The sequence below is a fragment of the Pleurodeles waltl genome, chromosome 4_1 (assembly GCF_031143425.1).
Source record: "Pleurodeles waltl isolate 20211129_DDA chromosome 4_1, aPleWal1.hap1.20221129, whole genome shotgun sequence".
NCBI lineage: Eukaryota > Metazoa > Chordata > Amphibia > Caudata > Salamandridae > Pleurodeles > Pleurodeles waltl.
This window is the reverse complement of record NC_090442.1, coordinates 234,158,079-234,170,181: the sequence shown is the minus strand read 5'-3', so window position 1 is coordinate 234,170,181 and position 12,103 is coordinate 234,158,079. Positions and strand designations below refer to the sequence as shown.

The 12,103-nt window shown below is 43.9% G+C and overlaps 1 protein-coding gene across 4 annotated transcripts in view; it reads left to right on the top strand.

Annotated features, from left to right (window-relative positions):
* The window catches only part of DENND5B (DENN domain containing 5B), a 517,562-nt gene that overhangs the window by 174,615 nt on the left and 330,844 nt on the right, over window positions 1–12,103 (top strand). For all 4 annotated transcript variants that reach the window (XM_069228198.1, XM_069228199.1, XM_069228197.1 and 1 more), the window contains one exon: window positions 8,900–8,993. In XM_069228198.1, coding sequence (XP_069084299.1) covers window positions 8,900–8,993 — 94 coding nt within the window. The remainder of the gene's footprint in view (window positions 1–8,899; window positions 8,994–12,103) is intronic.

The following is a 12,103-nucleotide window of genomic DNA, read 5'->3' as shown; positions in this document are numbered from 1 at the left end:
ATACAAACCCTGCACACGCTAGGGTTCTCACTAAACTACCAAAAGTCACAACTACAGCCTGCGCAAATACAACAGTATTTAGGGGCAATACTAAATACTCAAAAAGCGCTTGCAAGTCCAAATATGCAGAGAATACAAGCATTCCACAATGTATTAGCACAAATACAGACAGGTCAACAATACACTGTAAAATTTGTCATGAGACTATTAGGTATGATGGCATGTATTGCAGTTGTTCCATATGCAAGACTAAACATGCAGCCCTTGCAACTGTGCCTTGCACAACAATGGTCACAATCACAAGGTCAACTTCAAGATCTAGTGTTGATAGACCACTAAACATACATGTCCCTTTAGTGGTGGAATTCCACAAATCTCAACAAAGGGCAGCCATTTCAAGACCCTGTGCCTCAGACCATAGTTGCAACAGATGCATCAATGATTGGCTAGGGAGCTCACCTCAACAATCACAACATTCAAGGGCAATGGTATTCACATCACAAACAGCTACACATAAATCACTTAGAGCTGTTAGCTGTCTTCCTAGCACTCAAAGTTTGTCAGCCTCTCCTTATTCACAAGAATGTCCTGATCAAAACAGACAACATGACCACCATGTATTACCTAAACAAACAAGGAGAGACACATTCGTCCCAACTCTCCCTCCTAACTCAAAAAATTTGGAAATGGGCAATACACAATCAAATTCACCTGGTAGCACAATACATTCCAGGGATGCACAACCAGCTAGCGGATGTTCTCAGCAAAAATCATCAACAGACACACGAGTGGGAGATTCACCCTCAAGTACTTCAAAAATATTTTGAACAATGGGGAACACCAGATATGGATCTGTTCGCCACGAGCAAAAATGCAAAATGCCAAAACTTCGCATCCAGATACCCACATCCCCTATCCAAGGGCAATGCTCTATGGAAGAATTGGTCAGGGATATTTGCTTACGCTTTTCCCTCTCTCCCGCTCATTCCATTTCTAGTCAACAAATTGCATCAAAACACGCTCAATCTGATACTCATAGCGCCAACGTGGGCACGTCAACCGTGGTACACAGCACTACTAGACCTGTGAGTAGTACCACACTCAAAACTCCCAAACAGACCAGATCTGTTGACACAAAACAAAGGGCAGATCAGGCACTCCAATCCCAACACACTCAATCTAGCGATTTTTCTCCTGAGATCATAGACTTTGGGTATTTACAACTACCAACTGAATGTATGGAAGTAATTACGCAAGCAAGAAAATCAACTGCCAGACAATGCAATGCGAACAAGTGGAAACTATTTGTATATTACTGTCAGTCTAAACAAATTGCCCCTCTTTTAGCATTTATACAGGATATTGTATGTTATTTGCTTCATTTGCAAAAATCAAATCTAGCATTCTCTTCCATAAAAATACATATCTGCAATTTCTGCATATTTGCAAAATATACAGTGCACGTCTTTATTTAGAGTACCTATTATCAAAGCCTTCATGGAAGGCTTAAAACGCATCATTCCACCTATACTTCCAGTTCCTTCTTGGAATTTAAACACAGTGCTTACGCGACTTATGGGCCCACCATTTGAACCTATGCACTCATGTCAAATGCAATTCTTAACATGGAAAGTTGCCTTCTTAGTCGCAATTACATCATTGCGAAGAGTTAGTGAAATTCACGCTTTCACTATTGAAGAACCATTCATACAGGTACAGAAACATAAAGTTGTACTACGAACGAAACCAAAATTTCTTCCGAAAGTAATATCACCTTTTCATATCAATCAAACAGTGGAACTACCAGTCTTCTTCCCACAACCACATTCTGTAGCAGAAAGAGCTCTACATACATTAGACATTAAAAGAACTCTAATGTACTACATGGATAGAACAAAACCATTCAGGAAAACTAAACAGCTATTTGTAGCTTTTCAAAAACCTCATACTGTTAACCCCATTTCAAAACAAGGTTTACAAGATAGATAGTAAAATGCATCCAAACTTGTTACCTTAAAGCTAAAAGACAACTCTTAGCTGTTCCTAAAGCACAGTCCACAAGGAAGAAAGGTGCTACAATGGCCTTCTTAGGAAATATACCAATGGCTGAAATATGTAAAGCAGTTACTTGGTCAACACCACATACATGTACTAATAACTATTGTGTAGATGTTTTAGCAACACAGCAAGCCACAGTAGGTCAAGCTGTACTCAGAACCAACTTCATATTGCCAATTCCTGAGCCCTGTTAGCAAGGTATGACAGGGCACACTAGAATGAAATGCAAGAATTCTTGCAGTATCTACCCAAGGAGCACCAAAAAAAGAGCGCAGCAAATTGTTAAAGAGGGACAGGCTATTACTAACAACCAGATTAGATCTGCCCTAGACGCAGCTGACACTGCAGCTAAACGTATCAATACTAGCGTAACAATCCAAAGACATGCATGGCTAAGGTCCGCCAGTTTTAAACCAGAAATCCAGCAGGCAGTGCTTAACATGCCTTTCGATAAACTCCATCTATTCGGACTGGAAGTGGATACTACTGTCGAGAAACTCCAAAAGGATTCTGACACTGCAAAAGCCATGGGAGCCCTGTATATCTCACATTTTAGAGGTTCCTTTCAGAAACAACAGTTTAGGGGTGGATCCAAACCCCAAACTACAGAGGCTTCCACCTCCCATCCCAAACAAATGCAACAATATTATTCAAGAGGGTCATTTAGAGGCTGTTACAGAGGGCAAAACTGTAGAGCCAGAAGAACGTTTTATGCCTCAAGAAGTGCTACCATACCCACAAAACAATGACTTCCTCAACATCCAGCAATCCCACATGTCTCCTGTGGGAGGAGGACTGCAACAATTTAACTCTCACTGGCAAAACATCACCACAGATCAGTGGGTACTTTCAATTATCTGCTATGGTTGTTGCCTTGAACTAATTTCTACTCCACCAAATATTCCCCCTCGTTCTCACAGACTCTCCGGAACACACTGTTCCGCTAAAACAAGAGGTGCAATCTCTTAGTAAAAGGGCCAATAGAAATGGTTCCAATTTCACAGCAAGGAACAGGAGTATATTCACTATATTGCCTTATACCAAAAAAGAATGGTACTCAGACCCATCCTAGATCTCAGACCTCTAAATCTTTACATCCTGTCGGAACATTTTCACATGGTCACTCTACAGGATGTAATTCCCCTACTACAAAAACACGATTACATAACTGCGTTAGATCTCAAGGACGCCTCATTCCCATACATCCAGCTCACCAAAAATACTTAAGATTTGTAATATCAGGCAAACACTACCAATTCAAAGTACTTCCCTTCGGTATAACAATAGCTCCAAGGGTTTTCACAAAATGTCTCGCTGTAGTAGCAGCTCACCTCAAAAGACAACACATACATGGCTTCCCTTATGTAGATGATTGGCTAATAAAGGCCAACAATATTCTACAGTGTTAACAGTACACTCAATGCACAATAGATATCCTACACACATTAGGGTTCACAATCAATTACCAAAAATCTCATCTTCAACCAGCACAGGTTCACCCTTATTTAGGTGAAATAGCCTTAGCCTACACAAATCCACAGAGGATACAGACTTTTCAATACCTCATATCACAAATACAGGTCAATCAAACTTGAACTGTAAGATTTATCATGAAACTATTGGGAATGATGGCATCATGCATAGCAGTAGTACCACATACAAGACTAAACATGAGACCACAATGGTCTCAGGCACAGGGTCAGTTATAGGATCTAGTGTTGTTAGACCGCCAAACCTACAAATCTCTGAAATGGACGAATCACAACAACTTAACAAAAGGGCGGCCATTTCAGGACCCATTGCTACAGACCATAATCACAACAGATGCGTCCGGTTGGGGAGCTCATCTCAACAACCTAGCCGTACAAGGGGAATGGGACTCAACACAATTAACTTAGCACATAAACCATCTAGAATTGTTAGCAGTGTTCTTGGCCCTCAATGCATTTCAACCTCAGATCACACACAAGACTGTCTTAATAAAAACAGACAACATGACAACAATGTATTATCTGAAAAAACAAGTGGGGACACATTCATCCCAATTGTCCCTTCTAGCTCAAACAATATGGAAATGGGCAATTCACAATCAAATTTACTTACTAGCGGAATACATCCCAGAGATACACAACCAGTTAGCAGACCTACTAAGCAGGACGCAACAACAAATACACAAGTGGGAGATTCACCCACAGGTATTTCACCATTACTTTTAAATGTGGGGAACACCAGACATAGACATTTTCGCAACCAGCGAAAATGCAAAATGCCAAAACTTCGCATCCAGACACCTGAGTCCAAGGGCAATGCTTTATGGATCAACTGGTCGGGACATTTGCTTACGCTTTTCCCCCTCTCCCATTAATTCCATTTCTGGTCAACAAAATGTGTCGCACCTCTCTCACCATGATACTCATAGCTTCCACAAGGGCACGCCAACACTGGTACACAACACTCCTGGAACTGTCAGTAGTACCCCATCACAAACTTCCAAAAATACCAGATCTTTTAACACAGAACAAAAGTCAAATCGGGCAACCCAATCCCAGTGTACTCAATTTAGCAATTTGGCTCCTGAAGTCATAGAGTTTGGTTATTTACACCTTCCATTAGAATGTATGGACGTTCCAAACCAAGCATGTAAACCAACAACCAGAAAATGCTATGCAAATAAGTGAAAACGGTTCGTATAATACTGCCAACCTAAAAATATAGATCCACTTAAAGCATCAGTAAAAATACTGTGTGCTATTTGCTTTATTTACAAAAAGCAACCTTTGTCTTTCCCTCTATTAAAATTCATCTAACAACCATATCAGCGTACCTACAAACCATACAACATGCTTTTCTCTTTAGAGTTCCTGTCATAAAAGCTTTTATGGAAGGACTTAAAAGCATTATTCCACCAGTTCCTGCATGGAATCTCAATATTATACTCACAAGACTAATGGGACCACCATTCAAACCCATGCACTCCTGTGATATTCGATTTCTCACATGGAAAGTTGCTTTCTGAGTAGCAATTACTTCATTAAGAAGGGTGAGTGGAATTCAGGCATTTACTCTAGAGGAACCATTTTTCGAAGTACACAAACACAATGTGGTACTTAGGACAAACCCAAATTGTAAGGAAATGCCTCCTTGGCATGGTTACCCCCTGACTTTGTGCCTCTGCTGATGCCAAGTTATGATTTGAAAGTGTGCTGAGGCCTGCTAACCAGGCCCCAGCACCAGTGTTCTTTCCCTAAAACTGTACCTTTGTTTTCACAATTGGCACACCCTGGCATCCAGATAAGTCCCTTGTAACTGGTACCCCTGGTACCAAGGGCCCTGATGCCAGGGAAGGTCTCTAAGGGCTACAGCATATCTTATGCCACCCTGGGGACCCCTCACTCAGCACAGACACACTGCTTTGCCAGCTTGTGTGTGCTGGTGGGGAGAAAATGACTAAGTCGCCATGGCACTCCCCTCAGAGTGCCATGCCAACCTCACACTGCCTATGGCATAGATACGTCACCCCTCTAGCAGGCCTTACAGCCCTAAGGCAGGGTGCACTATACCATAGGTGAGGGCATAGGTGCATGAGCACTATGCCCCTACAGTGTCTAAGCAAAACCTTAGACATTGTAAGTGCAGGGTAGCCATAAGAGTATATGGTCTGGGAGTCTGTCCAACACGAACTCCACAGCACCATAATGGCTACACTGAAAACTGGGAAGTTTGGTATCAAACTTCTCAGCACAATAAATGCACACTGATGCCAGTGTACATTTTATTGTGAAATACACCCCAGAGGGCATCTTAGAGATGCCCCCTGAAAACATACCTGACTTCCAGTGTGGGCTGACTAGTTTTGCCAGCCTGCCACACACCAGACATGTTGCTGGCCACATGGGAAGAGTGCCTTTGTCACTCTGTGGCTAGTAACAAAGCCTGTACTGGGTAGAGGTGCTTCTCCCCTCCCCCTGCAGGAACTGTAACACCTGGCGGTGAGCCTCAATGGCTCACCCCCTTTGTTACAGCGCCCCAGGGTACTCCAGCTAGTGGAGATGCCCGCCCCCCTCTGGCCACGGCCCCACTTTTGGCGGCAAGGCCGGAGGAGATAATGAGAAAAACAAGGAGTCACTGGCCAGTCAGGCCAACCCCTAAGGTGTCCTGAGCGGAGGTAACTCTGACTTTTAGAAATCCTCCATCTTGCAGATGGAGGATTCCCCCAATAGGATTAGGGATGTGCCCCCCTCCCCTCAGGGAGGAGGCACAAAGAGGGTGTAGCCACCCTCAGGGCTAGTAGCCATTGCCTACTAACCCCCCCAGACCTAAACACACCCCTAAATTGAGTATTTAGGGGCCCCCAGAACCTAGGAAGACCGATTCCTGCAACCTGAAGACGAAGGACTGCTGACCTGAAGCCCTGCAGAGAAGACTGAGACACCAACTGCTTTGGCCCCAGCCCTACCGGCCTGTCTCCCCACTTCAAGAAAAACTGCACCAGCAACACGTCCCAGAGGGTCCAGCGACCTCTGAAGCCTCAGAGGACTACCCTGCATCTAAGAGGACGAAGAACTCCTGAGGACAGCGGCTCTGCTCCAAAGAAGAAACAACTTTGCAACAAAGAAACAAACTTTAAAGGACTGCACGTTTCCTGCCGGAAGCACAAGACTTTTCACTCTGCACCTGACGCCCCCGGCTCGACCTGCGGAGAAACAACACTACAGGGAGGACTCTACTGCGACCCTGTGAGTAGCCAGAGTTGACCCCCCTGTGCCACCCCCCCAGAGACACCTGCAGAGGGAATCCAGAGGCTCCCCCTGACCACGACTGCCTGCTTCCAAGAATCCGACGCTTGGTAAAGACACTGCACCCGCAGCCCCCAGGACCTGAAGGATCCGAACTCCAGTGCAGAAGCGACCCCCAGGTGGCCCTCTCCCTTGCCCACGTGGTGGCTACCCCGAGGAGCCCCCCCCTTGCCTGCCTGCTTCGTTGAAGAGACCCCTGGGTCTCCCATTGAACTCCATTGCAAACCCGGTGCCTGTTTGCACTCTTCACCCGGCCGCCCCGTGCGGCTGAGGGTGTTCTTTTTGTGCTGACTTGTGTCCCCCCCCGGTGCCCTACAAAACCCCCCTGGTCTGCCCTCCGAAATCGCGGGTATCTACCTGCTGGCAGACTGGAACCGGGGCACCCCCTTCTCCATTGAAGCCTGTGTGTTTTGGGCACCCCTTTGACCTCTGCACCTGACCGGCCCTGAGCGGCTGGTGTGGTAACTTTGGGGTTGCCCTGAACCCCCAACGGTAGGCTACCTTGGACCCAACTTTGAACTCTGTAGGTGGTTTACTTACCTGCAAAACTAACAAATACTTACCTCCCCCAGGAACTATTGAAATTTGCACTGTCTAGTTTTAAAATAGCTTATTGCCATTTTTGCCAAAACTGCACATGCTATTTTGCTGATTCAAAGTTCCTAATATACCTAAGTGAAGTACCTTTCATTTGAAGTATTGATTGTAAATCTTGAACCTGTGGTTCTTAAAGTAAACTAAGAAAATATATTTTTCTATACAAAAACCTATTGGCCTGGAATTGTCTGAGTGTGTGTTCCTCATTTATTGCTTGTGTGTGTACAACAAATGCTTAACACTACCCTCTGGTAAGCCTACTGCTCGACCATACTACCACAAAATAGAGCTTTAGAATTATCTCTTTTTGACACTATCTTACCTCTAAGGGGAACCCTTGGACTCTGTGCATGCTATTTCTTACTTTGAAATAGTACGTAGAGAGCCAACTTCCTACACAAATGTTTTACCAAAAGTAGTTTCACCTTTTCACATTAATCAGACAGTAGAATGGCTGTGGAAAGAAGACCGGCAAAACTCTACTGTGAGCTCTACACACTCTTGACCTAAAAGAGCTCTAATGTACTACGTTGACAGAACAAAAGATTTTAGGAAAAGTAAACAGCTTTTTGTTCCTTTCCAACAACCACATAAAGGTAATCCCATTTCAAAACAAGGATTAGCACATTTCCACTAGGAAAAAGGGGTGCCTCTATGGCATTCTTAGGAAACATACCAATGGCAGACATATACAAAGCTGCCACATGGTCCACACCACATATATTCACAAAACATTACTGTGTGGATGTTTTATCAAAACAAGCTAATGTTGGACAAGCAGTGCTAAAAACACTATTTCAGACCAGTTCAACCCCTACAGGCTAGCCACTGCTTTATTGGGAGGAGAACTGATTTTTAGTCTATGCACAGCTTGTGTATCTGCAGCTTCACATGCCACTGAACAAAAAATGTCCCTTACCCAATGCACATCTGTTTGTGGCATGTAGTGCTGCAGATTCACATGCGCCCTCCCTCTTCCCTGGGAGCCTGCACTCGTTGCAGTACTCATTTGTACACATGTGTATATATATCTATATTTGCATGGACATCTTATTTATTACATGTAGTTGTACATACAAATTTTTTCACTCGATCAGCCCTTCCTATAACCTTCTGCGGGAAAACAATCTAACTTAGGAGTTGATACCCATGCGCACTATCACCGAGAGGAGGACTCACTCGATCCCATGACACTAAAAAAGACTTCTTTGAAGAAAAACAACTTGTAACACTCCGAGCCCAATACTAGATGGCAGACTTATGCAAAGCATGTGAATCTGCAGCACTACATGCCACAAATAAATGTCCACTAGGTAAGTAACATTTTCCATATAGATATGTACGCGCACACACACAACATATAACATGAATATAGATTTTTTGTAATGTTAAAAAATCAAGACCCTCAAAGGTATGACCTGTAAATAAGTTGTATTATTGTTTTACAGTCGCTGGGTGAGTAGAAGTGCCACAGCTCAGCGCAGAAAGGATCGCCACAGACAACATTCGGAACACCTTGGTTTGGATAATGATTTGAGAGAGGTATGTAGGATGTAATGATTTGACTTCTCATACGTTAAACAACGCTAAGGTTGCATGATAGAAAAGTTGCAGTTATACATCTATAAATCTATATAAGTGACATACAAAAGATTATAAGTACAAGCTTTAGTTGTCTATAGCTTCACTCTGAACCTCCTGAGATGAAAAACATCCCTGTAATTCACATTTTACCCTTCTATAAGTTTATGTATTGCCCCCCAATTCATCTGCCCCTAATGTCAAGGGGCAGAGGAGTAATTGATGAGGCATACATAGCAGGGCCGGTCTTTCATTTCCAAAATGTTGAAAAAAATGCCAACCCTTCTGCCACCCAGCCTACCACTGTCTCTGCCTTCTCCTTCACAATCTGTGCTCTGTTTTCCAGCGCTGCTCTGACAGGCTCTTTGAGAGCCCCTCAAGAGCAACTGTGAATTCCTTTGACGTAGCAACAGTGGGTAACAGCTTTTGTGAACAACTGTTGCTGCATCATAGCAGAGAGCTACTGAATTTGAATCCAGTTATTCACAATAGTGGCTTTCTACCAGGACCATGCATAACAAAATGTTTAAAGCATTGACGGCCAAGCATTTCTTGAAATTATGCTGGTAAAGTAGCTTCACAAAACATCAGTAGATGTATGTCTTCCTTCCAGTGTTTAACTTTTCTAATAAAACATGGTAAATTTTGCTGAAGTCTAACAATCCATTTCCCATCTAGAGGGATTATTGTTCTTTTCTGTGTGGTGGATAGATGTTCTGCTTTTACTTGTCCTTTCCAAAGAGCTGTGATGTAGAAAACATTGTAACACTTTAAAAGCTTTGTACTTTCATAAGCCTTTTCATTTTCTGTGGTTTCTTCCTTCATTTGTTTGTTAAAACCTTTCATCTTTCTCATAATATTTGCTGTTTTTTACATTCATTACATTTTTTGCATATCATGTCTTAAAACTTGCTGGAAAAAAGCTGCTGCTAGTAGTCAACATTTAAGTACATTTTGTCCCTTGCTGGAGCTTCAGTACTTCAAAGAAAATGTTACTTGCCACGCCTTAATTATCTCCCATAGCTGAATTCCCACTAGTGAAGTAAAAAAAAAAATATATATATATATATATATATATATTATTGGGATTGGCACCACTATCCGCGCATTACCCTCACCCCTTCATGTGTCCCTATACATTTGTCCTGTATACACCAGTGTTTACGCCAGTCATACCCAGATATGTGGCCACAGATATTTAGAATGCAATAGATGGTGATTGGCTGTTTAATATCCACACAGACATGTTATGCAGGAAAATAACTCCTTTAATACCCGAACGTTCTCCTCTTGGAGCTGCAGAATTTCCAACCCATTCCTGGATCGTGAGGAGTTGGAAAATAATTGTTCGATGGCATCTGTCGCTGTAGATACACATGGTATGCATGAGCTCGCCATCTGGTGTTGGGTCGGAGTGTTACAAGTTGTTTTTCTTCGAAGAAGTGTTTTCGAGTCACGGGACCGAGTGACTCCTCCCTTTCGGCTCCATTGCGCATGGGCGTCGACTCCATCTTAGATTGTTTTCTTTCCGCCATCGGGTTCGGACGTGTTCCTGTTCGCTCTGTATTTCGAATCGGGAAAGTTAGCTGAATTATTGAAAATTCGGTATTGTTATCGTTCGGTACCTGGTTAGTGTTATTGTATCAGCACCGACATCAAGAGCGCTTCGGCGGCCCTCCGGGGCTTTCTGTCTTCACCAAGGCCTGGTCGGCCCGACCACACCCGTCGTTGAAGACTAATGGACCAGACCCCCTTCCGCTTCTGTCCTAAGTGTCATTCGAAGTATCCTTATACAGACCAGCACCTGGTCTGTAATCTTGTTTATCACCTGAACACAGGGAGGATACTTGCGAGGCTTGTCGAGCGCTTCAATCGAAAAAGAGCGAGAGAGCACCTCGACGTCGGAGAGGAGGAAAGCATTTCCATCCAGGGATCAGACTCGGACGAATTCGAAAGTGACCGAACCTCGACGGTGCAGCAATCAATGAGTAAACCTTCCCCGTCCAAAACTCACACAAAGATATTTAAGGCCAAGGGGACGCCACCACCAACAGGCCATGGTCATGGCTTAACCCATCGAAAATAAGGTGTAGGAAGTTGGCTCTGTATGTGCTATTTCAAAGTAAGGAATAGCATGCACAGAGTCCAAGGGTTCCCCTTAGAGGTAAAATAGTGGTAAAAATAGATAATACTAATGCTCTATTTTGTGGTAGTGTGGTCGAGCAGTAGGCTTATCCAAGGAGTAGTGTTAAGCATTTGTTGTACATACACATAGACAATAAATGAGGTACACACACTCAGAGACAAATCCAGCCAATAGGTTTTGTTATAGAAAAATATCTTTTCTTAGTTTATTTTAAGAACCACGGGTTCAAATTTAACATGTAATATCTTGTTTGAAAGGTATTGCAGGTAAGTACATTAGGAACTTTGAATCATTTCAATTGCATGTATACTTTTCAAGTTATTCACAAATAGCTACTTTAAAAGTGGACACTTAGTGCAATTTTCACAGTTCCTGGGGAGGTAAGTTTTTGTTAGTTTTACCAGGTAAGTAAGACACTTACAGGGTTCAGTTCTTGGTCCAAGGTAGCCCACCGTTGGGGGTTCAGAGCAACCCCAAAGTTACCACACCAGCAGCTCAGGGCCGGACAGGTGCAGAGTTCAAAGTGGTGCCCAAAACGCATAGGCTAGAATGGAGAGAAGGGGGTGCCCCGGTTCCGGTCTGCTTGCAGTTAAGTACCCGCGTCTTCGGAGGGCAGACCAGGGGGGTTTTGTAGGGCACCGGGGGGGACACAAGCCCACACAGAAATTTCACCCTCAGCGGCGCGGGGGCGGCCGGGTGCAGTGTTAGAACAAGCGTCGGGTTCGCAATGGAAGTCAATGAGAGATCAAGGGATCTCTTCAGCGCTGCAGGCAGGCAAGGGGGGGCTTCCTCGGGGAAACCTCCACTTGGGCAAGGGAGAGGGACTCCTGGGGGTCACGTCTGCAGTGAAAGTCCGGTCCTTCAGGTCCTGGGGGCTGCGGGTGCAGGGTCTTTTCCAGGCGTCGGGACTTAGGTTTCAGAGAGT